The sequence below is a fragment of the Aplidium turbinatum genome, chromosome 9, assembly GCF_918807975.1.
Source record: "Aplidium turbinatum chromosome 9, kaAplTurb1.1, whole genome shotgun sequence".
Classification (NCBI taxonomy): Eukaryota; Metazoa; Chordata; class Ascidiacea; order Aplousobranchia; family Polyclinidae; genus Aplidium; species Aplidium turbinatum.
Genome location: NC_137480.1, coordinates 10,017,458 through 10,036,554, shown reverse-complemented (window position 1 = coordinate 10,036,554; position 19,097 = coordinate 10,017,458). Strand labels below are relative to the sequence as shown.

At 38.7% G+C, this 19,097-nt stretch overlaps 1 protein-coding gene and 1 pseudogene across 1 annotated transcript; one reads left to right on the top strand and one right to left on the bottom strand.

The window, feature by feature from the left end:
• On the top strand, positions 1–12,923 carry LOC145777331 (transcription initiation factor TFIID subunit 12-like). Its single transcript, XM_082588689.1, has 5 exons — positions 1–193; positions 10,002–10,216; positions 10,669–10,746; positions 11,008–11,122; positions 11,527–12,923. The coding sequence occupies exons 1-5, from the start codon at positions 37–39 to the stop codon at positions 11,649–11,651; spliced, it is 690 nt and encodes a 229-aa protein (XP_082444815.1). The 5' UTR covers positions 1–36; the 3' UTR covers positions 11,652–12,923.
• A 1,240-nt stretch (positions 12,924–14,163) lies between these two features.
• LOC145776666 (uncharacterized) lies at positions 14,164–15,552 on the bottom strand (annotated as a pseudogene).
• Between the last annotated feature and the right edge of the window lie 3,545 nt (positions 15,553–19,097).

The window sequence follows — 19,097 nt, the reverse complement described above, 5'->3', positions numbered from 1 at the left end:
CTAGGATTTCATTGCACTGTGCAAACCTGCTGACAAATGGATATATCTGTTCATAAAATGTCTTTGCAACAAACTTTAAAGGGAGTAGAAACAAAGATCATTTTTCTTGGTCCTGGTCCTCACAACCAGCAACAAACAGATGAACTCCGTAAACTAACAGATGTCAAGCAAAAGCTTTTGGAACAAATTCGAGGTGATTTTGTGTGTAATAATTGAAAGTTCACTATATAAAGTATTTTTTTATGTACGTATCGTATATGTTTTTTCACATGAAACAAGTTTGATAAATTGGTAAAAATCATTGGTTGTCCAGGCTTATGTTCAATGGTTGAAAAATTAGATTTAATGGACAGAAAGCCAATCTTCCATGTCAACCTTCAGCCATGCCTTTGAGCGTCCTGCTAAAGACTGAGCTACACGCTATTGTGAATTGCACCAGGCTACCGCCACTCCACTATTAAACTGTTATGATCTGAAATATGACCTATTTTTCATGCTGTGACATGGTGGGAAGCCTAAAACTTACCAGGCCCAAAACCTTTCCACTGGTGCATTATGTTTAGATAATTGCATAAATGTAAATCAAGTTTTGTACATATTGTATAATCAATAGGGCCATTTTTATTTTGACCTAAAAAAGATTTTTTTGACTTCATTTTGACCTAACAAAATTGCTTATTTGTAGGGGGCACAGTTCTACTTTGAATTGATACCAGTTACCCTAACATAATATTTTGTCGATTTTAGACCCAAACATGTTCAATAAAAGGGGCTTGTATATGATATACATTAAAAGTTTGCCTTGATTGCCATGCTTGTTGTCGCTCCAATCCAGCTTTATGAAGTTTACTTTTCCTGTGCCTTTCAACAAAATACTTTTTATCGCACTTCATTATAAACTCGCAAAAATTGCACCTTAAATCACCCCCGGGAGTTTGCATTAAATTGACCAGTAAAATCTCCACAAATCTGTCTTAACTTTTACTGAAGACGATTTAGCTTGCTTAGGCATTTTTGTATTACAGATTACAGAATGTCAGTTAGCTATTTCTAAAATCCAAACTGTTGATCTTCGAAAAGACCACGTTTGTGAAGAGGAAGTTTTTTTATAAAAAATTAAATGCGTCACAATGAATAAACAATGGACAATTTGCGATAAAAGTTACTGCTGATCCAAGTAGGCACTGTGACATATTTTCGGCTTTTATGGGTTTAAGTGTGTTGCAGTTCCTGATTTACAAAAATTACTCTCAAGATACACAAAAAGTTTGTCAAAAACCATATATATTATATATAATTTGACAAGTTTTGACTTTATTGAAAATTTTGACTTTACTGTCAATTTTGACTTTATTTTGACCTAAAAACTTCCTAGAAACAGTCCCCTAGATGCTCAAAACAATTTTATTTTTTGATTCGTGGACAGACTGGGTCCTTAAAAAATTTTGACATTATTGACTTTTGCGAGCCCTAATAATCAATCACTACACTTTCATGACCTATACTTTTTTAAAGTAAAAAATACCTACCCCGGTACAGAGGAAAGAATGAAGAATTGTAAAGCAAAGAGAATTTTGTTAATAGAAACCATCAGACATGTTTTTGTGAGTGTCATTGAAGGAAAAAAGTAAGAACTAGGAAGAAAACTGTGGTTTGACCCATGACATAAAATGAAAAAATTACTGGTTAAATAATGCAATACATACTGCATAATAACTTATATATATAACCAATAATGTGCAATAAAGTGTTTAAGTGTTTACACTAGTATTAGGGCAGGTAAACATTTTTCTCAGGCTACAGTTTGTCTTTTTATTGAAAGAAAAAAGTTGAAGTTTTGTGTACAATTTTCGGTTCATTTAATATGCATAAAAAAGAAAGTTAGATTACAGACAAATGTGCATATAAGTTATATACACTGTACTGTAAACATACTTGTAATCTGTAAGTTGCTGCAAAAGATGGAGTGTTACATCTTACATGCACAAATTGCACATGATATTGTGAGGTGTGAGCGTTCCTCTTGCAACACTTTTAATAGAAAGGGAATTAAGTGAGCGTTTCGGTGGTATGGCATAGCAGTTTGATAGTTAGAGAGAGAAGAGAGAAGTCATTTTATGATATGGGTTTGATTCAAACTCCTGCCAATTATTTTTTTATTTACCAGACAAAGTTCAAAGCAAGAATCATGTCTGGCTGAGTGCTAGATGGGTGTCACAATCAATGTGCAAGGCCTCGTGTCGGGCTGCTTTGCGTCTTGACAGAATGTGCTGTTTTCATTGTGGAATTTTGAGCGATGTGTTATTATCGGGTATTGACCTGAAGTAACCTTTGAATGAAAAATCTGTATTATGTAAGTAACGTATTTCTAGAATCGTCTGTAAGTATGCAACTCTGGAATGTTCTGTTGTTTTTCATGATTTCTGAGCGTCGTTTGTCATGACGTCATAAGGATGTTTATCAGTAAATGTCCGATTGCGAAATATTTACAGTATTATGTAAGAATCTTTTACCCTACGTGACATTCTTTAGACTTCTTTAAGCTTCTGCTTGTTGACATTTATTGCAACTTGACAGAGCAATGTGACATTACATAACCTTCTCGATGTTACTAGACCGAAACAACTTTCTATAAATACTGGTGTAGTTTGCGTAATGATTATTATTGATGATGATTATTATGAGTTGATTATGAGAGTTGTGTTATGGGTTGTGGATTGGTAGTTGGTGCAGAAATTATTGTTGATTGAGAGTTGAAGTAATCGAATACAAGTAGATGAGAATTGGTGCTGATATAAATTGTGTTGGAAATTAGAGTTATTTGAGAAGCCGTTCGTTAAAGTCGTTCAAGAAGTTAGATTATCATTTCACTAGTAGAACCATTCGACATTTAATTGACTGCTTTTCGGTTTGACCCATTAAACTACGTCATTGAACCTTTCCAAGTCTTTTTCCTGGTAAGAGATAGAAAGAAATCGTGACATTCTGGGGGCTCGTCCGGGATTAAACCGGAAAAAAAACCGAAGAATACCGAAGGATTTATTGAAAGAATAATAAATTATAAAAACGCCCGAAAACAAGATGGCTTGACACGATTGTAAATGACAGTGGCATGGGAGTGCATGAATTGAAGGAGGCTGCGTGGGATCGAGAGATGTGAAGAAAGATGACGTGTAGAGTGACCGAGAGTCGTAAACGACTGAACGGATGATGATGATGATAATAAATTAACAACAAGCTGTCAAAATGGCGGATACCGTCAAACATGAGATGATTGAAGACTTAGGGAGCATTGCTGAACGAATGAGGCTGAGTGACAATGAAAAGTCTCAGTTTGTGATGGAACAGTATCACAAGATAATGGACCAAAAAGCTCAGCGAGAAGCTGACGAAAGAGAAGATAGAAGGGCTGCTCGTGAAATAAGGAAAGCAGAACTTGAAGCTGAAGAGAAGCGAGCACAACTTTGAAGCTGAAGAGAAGCGAGCACAACTTGAAGCTGAAGTGAAGCGGGCACAACGCGAAGCAGAAGCTGGAGAGAAACGGGCGCAACGTGAAGCAGAAGCTGAAGAAAAACGGGCGCAGCGTGAAGCAGAAGCTGAAGAAAGAAGAGCGCAATATGAATTGGAAAAGTTAAGACTTGATTTAGAAAAACAAAAACTGGACATTGGTGAGCGATCTAATTCTACTAATGATAATGCTCGAGATGTTATTGTGGCGCAAGTTAGACGTCCAGATTTGCCATCATTTGTTGAAGAAAAAGATGAGTTGGATAGTTATTTGTTAAGATTTGAAAGATATGCTACAATAGCCAAATTAGAGAAGTCGACGTGGGCTACCCAGCTAAGCATGTTATTATCGGGACAAGCTCTTGATGTATATTCAAGACTTTCGCAAGAAGAGGTCATGAACTACGACAGATTGAAGTTAGCTCTGTTAAAGCGATACAATTTTACCGAGCATGGATACCGTCAAAGATTCTGTGAGGCAAAGCCTGAATGACACGAAAGCCCAGGTCAATTTATTGAACGTTTAAGAAACCTTTTGTTAAAATGGTTTGAACTTTCGGGGGCCGATCAATCATTGGACGGATTGGCAAACCTTATAGTTAAGGAACAATTCACAGATTCATGTTCAAAAGATCTTTCAGTTTATTTAATGGAGAGAAGTCCAAAGACTTTAGAAGACATAGCCAGTGTGGTGGAACAGTATTTAGTTGCCCATGATGAGAAGTTGTCGACCGAAGAGATGTTGTCATTCGATGATGACGAGGAGCAAACAAATAATTTTAAAGGAGGTGCGGTTCCAAGAGAAGTACGTTGTTTTAATTGTAATGGCTTTGGTCACAAGGCTGTTAACTGTCGGAGGAAGACTAACAGAAATCATCAGGAATCGAGAAAGTGGTGCAATCGTTGCAATAGGCAAGGACACGAAGCGAAGGAATGCAAGGACAAGTCGTTTTCTCTTTCCAATCAGTCTGGAAAGAATGAGAAAAACACAGAGGTTTATCGTTGCGATTGTGCTATAATGATTCATGAACCACAGCTTGAAGAGGGATCGGATGAAGATGATCAGTTGGAGAAGACAACGGGAAAGAAGACAAATGAAGATGTTTGCGAAAAAATAATACCTGAAGATTACCTGCCAGCAGTGGATGGAACAGTTCGAAACAAAATGGTAAAAGTTTTACGTGATTCTGGTTCTACGGGTATAATGGTGAGGAGAGATTTGGTTAAAGACAGTCAGTTAACGGGAAAAACTGGAATTGTAATGTCGATAAATAACACTTCAATCCAAGGACCGTTAGCGAAGATATATATCGAAACTCCGTATTGTAGTGGGACTGTGAAAGCGTTATGTTTACAAAACCCTTTAGTTGATCTTATAATCGGAAATGTTATTGAGAGAAATTCTGAAGTTACTTGTTATGCTTATGGCAAGAATGGTCACTTTGCTCGAGATTGTTCTGCAGATAATCAGCGACGATTTTACGATCACGAATACTACGAGCGCGAAGAATCGAGGAAAGGAGGCAGGCGACGACCATTTGGAGTTTGCTATAGATGCGGTAGACGCGGACATTTTGCCAGGGAGTGCGTTGCTGACGGCGGACATTCGAAAAACGGGCATTGCCGTGACAACCATTGCTACCGATGTGGGGAGATTGGACACATAGCCAGGAGCTGCCCTTTTGATGAAAAGGCTTGCTACAACTGTCACAGAGAAGGTCATCTGGCCAAGGACTGTCCGGAGAGGAAGTGTTTCCGATGTAAGAAGATGGGTCATCTTGCTCGCCGGTGCACTGAAGTCATTGAGGACGATGAAAACTTTCACAGTAAACGTGACTATTGTTTTGAGAAAAGCTATCGTTGGTAGTTCATGCAACGATGGACTTATGAGAATTGATTTATTGAGTAATTAATTGTTTTGTGGTGTGTTTTGTATTGATTGTGTTGTTATATTGTTTGCAACAATATTCTAAGGGGGGGCGTATGTCACAATCAATGTGCAAGGCCTCGCGTCGGGCTGCTTTGCGTCTTGACAGAATGTGCTGTTTTCATTGTGGAATTTTGAGCGATGTGCTATTATCGGGTATTGACCTGAAGTAACTTTTGAATGAAAAATCTGTATTATGTAAGTAACGTATTTCTAGAATCGTCTGTAAGTATGCAACTCTGGAATGTTCTGTTGTTTTTCATGATTTCTGAGCGTCGTTTGTCATGACGTCATAAGGATGTTTATCAGTAAATGTCCGATTGCGAAATATTTATTATGTAAGAATCTTTTACCCTACGTGACATTCTTTAGACTTCTTTAAGCTTCTGCTTGTTGACATTTATTGCAACCTGACAGAGCAATGTGACATTACATAACCTTCTCGATGTTACTAGACCGAAACAACTTTCTATAAATAGTGGTGTAGTTTGCGTAATGATTATTATTGATGATGATTATTATGAGTTGATTATGAGAGTTGTGTTATGGGTTGTGGATTGGTAGTTGGTGCAGAAATTATTGTTGATTGAGAGTTGAAGTAATCGAATACAAGTAGATGAGAATTGGTGCTGATATAAATTGTGTTCGAAATTAGAGTTATTTGAGAAACCGTTCGTTAATATCCTTCAAGAAGTTAGATTATCATTTCACTAGTAGAACCATTCGACATTTAATTGACTGCTTTTCGGTTTGACCCATTAAACTACGTCATTGAACCTTTCCAAGTCTTTTTCCTGGTAAGAGATAGAAAGAAATCGTGACAATGGGTTACAATGACTGCAATCAGCTGGTTTATAGGAAAAGTTGTCTTATGTTAAAGTGTGTACTGGTCAAAGCACTCGATCTGCTGTAGTGATCTTCATATTACAAATATGCGTACTGTAAATACTCAGTCCTCGAAATTAGCGGCGGCACTCGGCAATTGCCGTGGTAAATGCCGCCGCAAAATGAGCACATAATTAGAACAAAACTTGTTCAAAATTTCTTCCTGTGTTATTTACTCGCAGCGGGAGTTTAATCAGCAGAAACATCGCACCAAGACCTCACCTTGGACTATTTTACTTGCTGTGAACACTCACGCAGTCTTCGAAAATATTATATTTTATAGCATATTTTTACTTGGCAAGAACTTTGCCGAGGCCAAACGGCAAAAGTTGAAATGCGCCGGCAATTGCTCTGAACGTTTATTACGAAACAATTGTACCAAAACATGTGAAACGAGAAGGGAAAAGTATACTAGAGTAGTCTCTCACGACCGCATCGTTTGATTTGTTGTGATGTAGTAATACTGTACTTAAAGTAGCAATAAAGCGAGCAACGCAATACGCACGCTGTTACGTTAATTCACGTAAAATAGCTCAGGGAAAAAGTAAGTTAATTTTGGGTTGATTCAACGTTCGAGTCAGCACAGATCGATTTACAATTTTCCCGGCCGGTTATATTGCGCACTCAGACAGCAAAACCATTATTTCTACATCGATTCAACGTCTACAGACGCAAAATCAATGCCAAAATAACGAATTATGCTGCCTGGGTAACAACAATGCCCAATAAGAAATTTACGTTTGTTTTTCGACATCTAGCGACGTTGAACCATCATAAAATAACGTTAATTGCTCAAACAGGTACCGGTAACAAATTAATAGCTCCCTACGAGAAGATTGGCTCGATTTATGTTTATCCTAACATAATTTCGGCACAATTGGGATACTGCGTGCGAGCAACACAAAGTCTGTTTGATAAAGAACTAGTCGGATATCATATATAAATCGGAATCATCAGATGCTGTATCGGAGGATGAGGTTGTCGCGTCGTCACTGGAATACTTGAAGACGCAAAACTGCACGTTCGTGAACGCGCAATGCCATATGATCGGAAGCATTATTTTACTGCCGAAGAACCATTTATCCAATTTTGATCTACTTTTTTAACTTGACCCCTTAGCTTTTCTAATTCCGATTTGTTTCCGTCATAAAATTCTTTATAAATTTTGTAAAATACCACACTAACTTTTTCCTTCTGTTCCCTCTGTTTGATAACCTATAGCAGGTAAATTCTACTTTTTAACTGTATCCTTCACCATGATTTATATTCGCAACGACACCGGTAAACAATAAGCATTCGATGTAACAATAACTTTTTCGTAACAATTAAGCCAGTATTTAAAAGGTTGCAAACCTTTTACAGTTCACAAGAGCATTGTCAGCGCGTAAAATAGCTTGCGTGATGCTCTCCGCTACCGCCGTATGAAACACGAAGAATAAACGCATAAAATTTCGTTTGTTTAAACTTTAAAGCATACGGCAATTGCCGCCGCAATCCCAGGTTTGCTGGTTTGGCGACGGCAATGTTTTTGCCGTCGTAGATGGAAGCTAATTTGGAGGGCTGAATACTCAATGGGTTCCAATGAGATAGAAGGTGTTACGGAGTTCTGCTATCTTGGAAATATGTTAAAAATGCAAAATTGCACTCACTGGCGCCGTCTTACGGCCGGGGTGGTCACGCCACCCCGTAACCGTTATGGCGGGGTGGCAGCCACCCCGTTTAGGTTACATTACTTACTGCAAATAAAGTAATTTGAACGGACGTTTAAATCTTTTTTGATCATTGATTTTCGCTTCAAGTCAGCGTAAAGCAAGAGGTGAACCAATACAGTATTGCGAAGAAAATGATTGTTTTTGTCACAAGCATGATACTTGCGTAGCATCAAGCAAGCTACGTGAAGATTACGCAACACGTGACTACGAGTTTTTTCCTTGTTGTTGAACTTGCGATCGTTTTATTTGTTACTTGTCATAACTCATTGTTACATTTGTTAGGTTTACAATTGGATTTATTATTCAATAAAATACGATCTTTCCATTGTCTCCCTCAAAAATCTTTTTTTGAAAATTTTTAAACTGCTCATAATATTGCTATAAATTATGACAGCTATAAAATACTTGGAAATAAAACTATCTCGATGATTGATAGCTCCACCCCTAAATGAATATCTGTTTTCAAATTTCATTAAAAAAATGCAATTTTCGAAACTTTTTGAGTTTTATTTAAAAAGTGCACTTAGTAATGTAGCAGTTTTAACGTTCTGCAAATTTACACGTTTACATGATTCTATTCGAGGAAAGCTACACCCCCTGCCAATTCCCAACAATAAAAGCAACCTTTTTCAATTACTCAAGATTTTGCATTTTGAATTATTTTCCGATTTCAATTGGAGTGTACTGTCATCTACTTCATGCTTTAATTTCTACTTTGTTATCTACTTCATGCAGTAATATTGCGTGTCAATGCGTGACAAACTGTGAGGCGGGAATTTATTGGTCTGACATAGGAGTTGCTTGTTACATCATAGAAAAATTTACGAAAAGTCGTCCAGTAAAAGTTTTCGCCGACTTTCCAGACTCAGTTTTATTCAGCTTAAAGATGCCACCGAAAAAGCGTTCAAAATTGCAGCCCTCCATTGAGTCATTTTTTGTTGCATCTAGTCAGGATTTCAGCCAGCATGAAAGTGACCAAACGCCTGAACGAAACGAAAGTGTGCCACTGCCAAAAGACGTTAGCACGATCAGGGAAGTTTTTAGGTCTGCCATATTGCGCTATCCGCCACCCCGTGCAAAAATAAAAGTCGGCGCCTATGATTGCACCAGCTGAGCAGTGATGGCAAGGATACGTGCGGGTTGGAGAAAGAAAGAATTATCAGGCACAGTTTGTGGCAGAACGCTTTCTCGCTGATTGAAAGGAAGGTTGTACAAGGTGTGTGTAAGAAGCGTGATGTGTTATTTATGGAAGTGGATGCTGGGCAATAAAGAGGGCAGATATTAGGCGAATGCAAACGACAGAGATGAGGATGGTTTGTATGATGTGTGGCAAGACACTTCTCAACAAAATTAAACGTGATGTCTTGAGAGAGTGGACTGATGTTGAAAATATTGAAGAGTACATGCGTGGTCATCGTCTGAGATGGCTGGACGTTTTGAACGTATGGATGAGAACAATTTGACAAAGCTAGGTAGTGATAGGAAAAATGAGAAAAGGAAGACTGAAGAAAACGTCGGGTGACACCATGAAAGATGACATGACAAAAAGAAACCTGAAAATTAAAGATGCAAACAATAGAGAGATGGAGGAGTTGCTGCAGACAACTGGCCGACCCTGATGTTTTAGTATAAAGACCAGGCTTCTTTGAAGCAAAATGGATGATGGTAATGATGTAAATACTCAATGAGCCTGGTTTTGGCATGTGATTTTTTTGTTGCATATTGCAGGTATCGTTATACTCATTTTGAAGGTGTTATTAAGTTCGGAATTGCTTTTGACTTTTGTGGGATGGCTCAACAACATTGGATTGTAATAATTTGCATGTATCAGTTTCATATTTTCTTTAAAGTGTATTTTGCAATGAGCTAAAAATTTAGAGATTGTTAATACGGTACCGTATATTATTTGTCCTCTTTTTGATTTAATTGTGTAGTTTATTTCTGTTTCTAAGCTGAAAACTACTTAACAGTTGCTTCCGCTCAAGAAAAGACAACTCAGCAAGCAAATCCAGTACCATCTTCATCTCCAGCAATGCAGCAAAGTAGTCCAATGCTGGCATCAACCTCATTGTCCACGCCACATGCTGCCACAATAGCCAAGGCACAACCTCATGTTGTGTTGAGCAAACCAAGAACTCCGGTTCCTCCATATATGATTCAAACACAAGTTAAACCGGATAACAAGGTTTATAAGTGCATGATGTTGCAAGTACCAGTATTATAAGATGATTTTCGTGTGTAGAGTTTCAGCATATGAAGGCCATGGCTTCCAGAAACAAAATAGAACTAGCCTACCATTGTTGTATTAAAACTATCGAAAATGAATGATTTTAAGGAAGAGTTATATCACTCCCCTTTATTGCTTATTGAGATTAAAGCTCAGTGCTGACATTTTGAAATAGATGTATTATTGCACTCTTACAACTGTGTGTACTTGCGGCTGCATGGTGTCACAACGGATGGACATAAGATTGGTTGAGAACTTTTTGATACAGTGCTGTCGGTTTATATGCGATTTTTAAATGTTTTAAAGGTTTCAGCATTAAACTATTATCCGCACCATAGCGACCGCTTTTCGTCGTTCAAGGCAAATATCGACTTGTCCAGGCAACGGCAACGATTTTATTATCTTCACAGATTTTGAACAAGTTGAGATTACAAGAGCTGGTGAAAGAAGTCGATCCGTCGGAGCAACTTGACGAAGATGTGGAAGAGGTGAACCAACGCTGAATGCTTTGTGTCGCGGATTCTTCATAAAACACATTATGTCTTTTTTCATAATATAAATCAGCCCAATGTCGTTCATATTTGTGACTTGCATATCTATGGGTTTTTAGTACAGTAGCACCGTACCAAACTGTTTTTTTTGTTGTACTAAATTGCTAAGTTTTTCAAATCCATGATCTACTATCTCAGATAATAGCCCTTTTGAAGCCACAAGCAACTCTTAACGTGCTATCTGATCTGTGTTTCCAGATGTTAATGCAAATCACCGATGACTTCATTGAAAGTGTTGTATCTGCATCGTGTGACCTTGCCAAGCATCGCAAATCAAACACACTTGAAGTTAAGGATCTCAAGCTGCATCTAGGTTTGTTTCGAAGCTTGTCGTTTGTGGCCTGGTCCACAGATAAGTAACAGTGATGGACCATGACGTAGTGACATTCTATCGTTTATTGGAGCGGGAAGGATAAAAAGTGTAAAAAGGCAATGTACCGTTCTTAGCCTATATGATTTGTTGATCATGCCGTGATACCAATTGTTCAGTTATATAATTGTTTAATCTAAAAAACATGCTTTTGCTCCATTTTGACATGTTATGAAATAAGCACCGTAGAGATGACATCTAAAGTTCATTTACACCATGTTGTGTCACAATGCTATGTCACGTTTAAGTTAGTTTGAAACTTATTTACTAAGGTTTGATTTGATAAGTCATTGTTAAAAATCATCAACCTTTTTTTGTTAAAATATATAATGCTTTTATTTCTTCAGAAAAACGATGGAATATCACGATTCCTGGCTACGGCTCTGATGAAGTAAAACCTTTCAAGAAATCGACCAGCACTGATGCTCATAAACAGAGACTAGCTTTAATAAGAAAAGCCACCAAGAAGTGATTCTGCTGACATTCCTGTCTTTTTTTTGTAATAATTTAGGGAATACCCTGCAGTTTGGTTGACACTTAACCTGCAGTACGACAACTCCTATTTCAAATCAGGTTTTAAATATTATCGAAAACTAACGTCCTTCAATGGTTTGGTAAGAAAGTCTGAATAAACCTGCGGTGGCATTTTGTTTGAGTTGTATGTTTGAAAATGATGTACGGTAACTGAAAACATTGTTATTCTTCGTAGAATTTTGATGCGCTTTATGGACATATAATTTCATGCTTTATAAATGAAGTATTGCTTTTGATAGTTGTTTAAGGTTCTTTTTTTCTTCACTTACCATATGGCTTTTTTCATGAATATTATTATGTAACGCTATCACAATTTTAACCTCCTTTGAAGGCGTCAAATTGAACAGCCCCAAAAACTTTTACAACCTTTATATATCTGCTGTGTGAGCAGCACTGTAAGCAAGTTATAGCTATAAGCGTCGTTCACGGGTCCACGTCTTTTAGGCGTAGACAGTTAGGCGCCCGTCAAATAGGCGCGCACACTGTGGCGTCAGGATATTTAGGTGCGGAGCACTGTGGCTCCCGTTCATTTAGGTGCTATTCCTAGTAAAGTCTGCAAATTGTATCAGCTCAGCTTTGGCAAAACCTAGTCGGGGTTTTGACGGAAAACTAAGTTACTCTCGCTAGGGTGTTCAATTTCGATTATTTGAATATTCGAAATTCAATTTATTTTCGAATTTCGATTTCGAATATGACAACTATTCACCAAACTGCAAAATGTGATTTTATTAAAAGAAACGACATGAAAATTCGCTAAAAAACGCGAAAAAAAGCCATGAAAATTTGCGAAAAAAGATCACAAAATAACGTCTACAGCTCCAGGCCCATGTTGGTGTTTATGAACACAAGCTGATCGCGACATGGTCACCCGTCAGCCGGGATCTCAGTTTCGTGACGGTCAGGCCAGCTTTTGAAAACGATCGCTCCGCTGGAGCTGAGGTCGCTGGAATCCCAAACACTTCAAGTTCATTTTCACAGCGAGCGATTCACTGCCGCGACATTTCACTGCAGAGTGCAGAGGTTTCGACCCGAAAGCGACATCGAGTATGTTTGCAAGCGCATAAAGCTAAACGCACGCTCCGTCTACGTAGCAAATTATGTTGTTTTTGGGTGCATTCAACATCTGATGACATTGAATCGACACAAAATGGTAGATTTTTGCTATGTCCCAGGCAGCAAATCAGTCATTTTTAGATTGATTCAAAGTCTGCAGACATTAAATCAATGTAAAAATGACAGATTTTGTTGTCTGGTGTTGGATTGTAGCATCGCAACTCGTTCTAGTGATTATTTATCGCGAAGCTGTTGCGGTTTGCATTCAAAAAGTGTTTTCCTGCTGCCGATCGCTAGTTCATCTATTGTTTTATGTATCAATACAGCATAAAAAGTTGCCCCCACACAGAAATATGGCCCGCAGGCAGCCGGGGGCCAGGGAGGCCTCGCCCCCCCCCCTGGAAAAAATTTCGCCCCCCCTTGGCAAAATCTCAACACTTTTGAGCAACAGCTACAATTATAATGATTTTGCCCATTTAAATTTTTTCGGGCCCCCCTAAAAAAAAGTTGCCCCCCCCTTGCTCTTCGGTCTGGCTACGGCCCTGCCCCCACGGCTTAGGCGCCTATGGATTCGGTAAAAAATGGATAAAACTGCGACAAAGCTCACCCTACACTTTCTGCTATTGCACAACCTAGCTATCTTCATTCTTGAGAAATTGGCATTAAAAATGCCAACCTGGCATCCCTGGTGCAGGACTGGCCGTTGGGCCCGCGAGAGCGTGTGATAGTCACGTGATCGACGATGCGCATGCGTCGAAGTCTTTTTTCGCTTGCAAAATGCGACAAGACAGATTTCGCGCCACTCGCGTTACTTTCAACCGCGTTCAGCCGAAAGGGTTCGGAAACTTGAATAACACTATGTAACACAAAATTTGTCCTTGGGTTAAAACTATTACAGTATTTTCTGATTTAATGTGGCCTAAATCAACAAAAATGAGCATTCATAAAGTTCAAACTTCGGTTTTGACTTAATGAGATTCATTTATTGAATTTTCTGGCTAATTGTGCCTTTTTAATGCAATAGCTCCCACTATATAATATCTTTTTAAATCAATATAAAGAAGTTACATCTAAGATTACTTATTGTTGTCTGTGTTGTCATTCTAAAATAATGACGATGAACGTTGTTTCAGAGATTCTTTAAATACATAAACAAAACAAAAACATGTATAGAACGCGATTTTAATTTAGGCTACAAACATGATAGAAGACCTAAAGGCCTGAATACCCTGCTACAGGCCTTTGGTCAAAATTATTACAGAGCAAACTTATACCTCGTCACCTAAAGCACTTACAACTTATAACAAAATTGCAAAGAAATGTTTTCTTTTTAGATTGGCGATGATAGGCCTATATCATTTTTCTTTTTCATACTTTCATTGTAGGCCAATTGGCCTTTATATAGCGTTCCTCAAAAACCTGATATCTTGATTAAATCTTTCACGTTGTTTCTCTGAGGAGTCGCCCTTTTTATCTTTGAATTGATCAAGGTGAGCATGTAGTGCGTGTAGTTTCAGTGACATCCTGCATCCTATATTCTAATACGCATCCCTGCGGAGTTGATCAAAAAGCACCCTGTAGTTCTCTGTCTTGTGATTGCCCAAAAATCTGTTAACTACAGACATGAAACAGGTCCAAACTGTCTGTTAAACTTCAGACAGCATCTCGATCAAGAAAATAAATGGAGTTTATCAGTCACTTCACTTCAGATCACGTAAATACTCCAGCTTTGGTATTTGCATCTTGCAGTTTTTAAAACAGCTCTTTAATTGCTTGAATGCTCTACCCTCTGTAGAGTTGTTTAAGACCTAGTTTTACGTGCAGAGAAGACATCAGTATTTTGTTGCATCTACAAGAGGTTGTTGTTTTACATTATAAGGTCCAATCTCATAGCTGGTTCTTGGAGGCCAATTCCTCTTCTTGTAGTGAAAAACTGTGTTTCTGCTATCCCAGAGACAAAGACAGCATTGAAACTTGATAGAACCACCCTGAAGCGCCATTATGAAGGCCACTATCTTGAAATCACCAACGACCTCCCAATTGTAGGCCTAGAGGTCCTACTTCAATGCACTCATCACAATTTTGATGTTTTAATATTCTTCCTTCATATAAAATAAGTAAGCCAAAAGAATGGAGGGACACTTGTCTGCGTTACTGAACAATACAGCTGTGAGACTTCTACAGCTGTGAGATGAGCTGTCGATGAAGAGCTTCCAACTCATGATTGCAGGAAATGCCTATTTAGCCTCAAAAAGTTTTTCTATATCATGGCAGTAGCATAAACTGTCTTTAAATGTGTAGAACACTGAAAAACTTCTTTGTGAAATAAGTTGAACGCTGTCATCCAATAAGTCCCATTGGGGAACGTTCAAATATTACGTAACGCTTTTTTTCCGAATTTTTGACCCCCCCTCCCCCATGTAACGCCAACGTAACGCTTTTTCCATTCCCCCCCCCCCCATGTAACGCTTTTTCACTACGAATTCAGCACAAAAAACTACCATTCCGTACTCGAAAGCGTTGCGTAACGTTTTGCTTGAACCCCCTCCCCCCCGATGTGACGCTAACGTAACGCTTTGCATAAACCCCCCCATCCCCCTCGAAGGCGTTACGTAATATTTGAACGTTCCCTTGCTCTATTGTAGAAATGAGTAGCTCAGCATTGCACTTTGTCAATGACAATTTTCCGACACTATCGTGTATATCTTTTATTTGCGGTAGTAAGGGCACTTTTCACCAGTAACTCGGAGTTGAAGACAAGACAAACACACTGTGTAGGGTTGCATCTCGGAAAGCAGTAAATGTGAATAAATTGCTCAAGTAAGGTATGCGACTGCAAAAATGCTCAGCCTTTTTGTTTCATCACAAAAGCAAAACTTTGTAAGGCTTTGTGTCCAAACAGAATCCAATTTTTACTTAATTATACCCATTAGGCTATTAGGTAACTACCGTATTGCTGGAAGCAGCTAACAGTAAATTTTCAACGTTATGTATAATATGTATATGCCTATTTTCATGAGAAATGAGAAAAAATTCAAACTAATCTGAGGAACACAAACCTGAAGTTATTGTGGTACAATAAAGATTTTTTGTATTTTTTTGGCAAAAGCAAACAGAAAATAGCAATTATTTCTCAAGGACAAAATTTTTTTCTTTTTTTGTTACCATGTGTAATTTATTGATAAAGCTTTCGCCGACTCAAACCTGGACTAACAGCAAATAAATGCCGAACACGCGCATTAAAACAACATTTTGTGTGAAAAGCATTGCCGGTTTAAGCAGCTTCACTCACGGAAGCCATGACATATTTTTCTGTTCAATATAACATTTTGTGTGAAAAGCATTGCCGGATAAAGCAGCTTCACTCACTGAAGCCATGACTAACAACAAATAAATGCACGCGCATTAACAAAACAACACATTTTTCTGTTCAATAGAACATTTTGTGTGAAAAGCATTGCCCTACCTGCCAAGCTGATACAATCTGCAGACTTTACTACGAATAGCACCTAAATGAACGGGCGTCACAGTGCTCCGCACCTAAATATCCTGACGCCACAGTGTGCGCGCCTATTTGACGGGCGCCTAAAAGACTTGCTCCCTCGTTCACGGTGGCACTCACCTGTGTTCATTGAAAGCTACGGAGAAACTTTAAATTTGTCAATTTCTGGGGAAAGTCGAATCAATCATCGTAAAGTATCTTTTAAATAACCGATCTTTTTCATAGCGTATTTGTACATTTGAAGTGGTAGTAGATACTTCCATAGGCGTACCCCCTGGGACATTGTTAACAAACTCCGTACGATATCGTTGCACGGGTTTGTTAAGTATTTACTTATAGTGGCTGGCGATTCACGTTGGCTTACATGATACTGAAATACACGAATTGCAATTAACTTTCATTTCTTGCTGTTCACATTTCCTTTGTAATTTTCCAGTCGCGAGCAGTGGGAATGCTTGGAGGTTGAGGTTGTAACTACGCGCTATCATTGCAATGATCCCTACTATTGAGTGACGATTGAATACGTGAATTAAAAAAAGGCTCAATTCCTTTTTATCAAATTTCATTTTTTATGCTTTTCCAATTCTTGTTGTGTTCTAAATCAGGGGTCACCAAACTTTTTTCTCAGAGGGCCGGATTGCTGCGAGATTAACAGCTGCGGGCCGGATACAAATTGCGAAATGGTATACAACTATTTAGAATCTTCATTGACTTGAATTGAGCACAATAAATAACAAAGTCAGCGGTGGAATAGCAAAGTTGTGATGAAAATCGAAAGGTTGCTGGAAAAGTTATCCCCTGCTGTGGTACACTACAGGGCATCGTGCTCTTGAAAAAACATTACATATTTCCAAATTTGGCCTAGGTTGTCCCCATTTGTGGTGGCCTAATGATAAACAGCAGCGTCAGTATTTTGCAAAATGTTTGGGAACTTTTTTCCTTAACAGTTGTAGTGCAGCTGTTATTTCCGCAGCACGTGGCGGGCCAGATAAAATCAGTTCGCGGGCCGGTTCTGGCCCGCGGGCCGTAGTTTGGTGACCCCTGTTCTAAATGATAGCTGAAAAAATGTCTACAGTATTTTTTAAAGCCTAAACATGAAAAATACTCCCCTCAATATTTCTATTGATTTAAAAAAAGGTCCAACTCCAGCAATTGGGCCTCAATTTTTCCATAGTTTCTCCACAGATTTTGCACCAAAAGTGAATGATCAAATAAAACGCATGCATCTCAAATATTACTACAGTATCATAGCCGATGCGGCCTTTGATGAACTAGATGCTCGGTTCGTAAATTCTTCCAATGTTCCCTTTGTCGTGCAAGTGTCCCAAAGTGTTCTTGGTTGGCTGATTGATGTATTTCGTTGAAAATTAGATATAAATGTTGTTCGTTGCCTGCCACGAGCACGTCTCCCGAGAAGGCGACCGCTTAGACAAAGATTTTCGAATTCTTCTTTTCTGATTATGTGACCGAGAAATTTGAGTTGCCTTTGAGTTATGTTGTTCAATAGTTCCTTATCTTGATGTACATGGTTTAAAATTTCTGCATTTGTGCTGTGATCAGTGTATGAAATCTTGAGCATTCTTCTGTAAAACCACATTTCAGCTGCTTCAATGTTACGCCTAGTTTCTGTGTTGAAGGTCCATGCTTCACAACCATACTGGAGAACAGACCACACCAACACTTTGAGAAGTCGCACCTTCAGAGGAATAGAAAGCTTGCGATCCAACAGAATAGGTCGTAGTCTATTAAATGCGTCTTTGGCTAGGCCTATATCTCAAACACACCTTTCTGTAAATTGGGCCATTTTTGAATCCACGTATTCAATTGTAAACTACTTTCAAATCAATACACCTTACTTTATGATTCTGTAGGTACCGTGCTTTAACATTGGGCAATTTTCCTTGCGAATCAGCTGATAGCAGTCATGTGACTCAGCACGTGATATTGTGAGGGTTCTTCTCCAAAGATTTTTGATATATACAAAGTAAACACCACCAACGTTGCTTAGTCGGTATTGGCAAGCGAGGTAGTCATTTTTTTGGCATGGGTTCGATTGCCACCCTCTGTCATTACACTTTTTTCTTATGTTACTAAACTGAGTGCAAGAAGGATCTTAGTGAGTTCATTTACGTGGGACCCTAAAGAAAGTTGTCCTACCTTTCCTGAACCGGTGCAATGGAGGCAACTAGTTCGCGCGGAAAACTGTCCTATGTTTACTTTATGGTTCTTCATACAGAGCAGCTGACTTGCATTGCTAATATTGCGTGTAATCAGAGGTGAGCACCCGCTACTTTTAAAGTAGCGCGCTACCCGCTACTTGGGCCAAAGTAGCGCGCGCTACCGCTACCAATCTACAAAAGTAGCGCGCTACCCGATACTCGGGCCAAAGTAGCGCGCGCTACCGCTACTTCTTCCGCTACTTTTGTCTAAAATGACACTAGGAAACACTCAAGTCCCTAGTGACGCAAAAATGACCTTGAAAACGAATGTTATCATTCGTTTACGCTGTCATTTTAACGTCGTTATAGAAAACACATTCTAAGGGAAATTTATTGTTACGCATCTTTCAAAAACACGAGCATTTCAAAATGAGAGTCACTAAGTCCTGCCCGCTTTCGCTTAAGCACATCTTTTCCAACAGAGAAAAGTCTTTCCACCGCAGCACTGGAAGGAATGGGGGTGTTGTATTTAATGAACAGATGTTTAACTCGGTATTCGAAAAGCTCAAGGACTTGCTTTTGTCCGAAAAAAGGCGTCCACAGTTGTTGCTTTCTTCTGCACCGACGTTTCACGGGATGGCGCAAACACTCCAAAAAATACATCCTGATC

Excerpts from the sequence above, each read along its gene's own strand:
- LOC145777331 (XM_082588689.1), top strand. The coding sequence starts at position 37 with ATGGATATATCTGTTCATAAAATGTCTTTGCAACAAACTTTAAAGGGA. Across the intron at positions 10,217-10,668 it reads AAGTTAAACCGGATAACAAG|ATTTTGAACAAGTTGAGATT; the intron begins GTTTATAAGTGC and ends TTATCTTCACAG. Across the intron at positions 10,747-11,007 it reads TTGACGAAGATGTGGAAGAG|ATGTTAATGCAAATCACCGA; the intron begins GTGAACCAACGC and ends CTGTGTTTCCAG.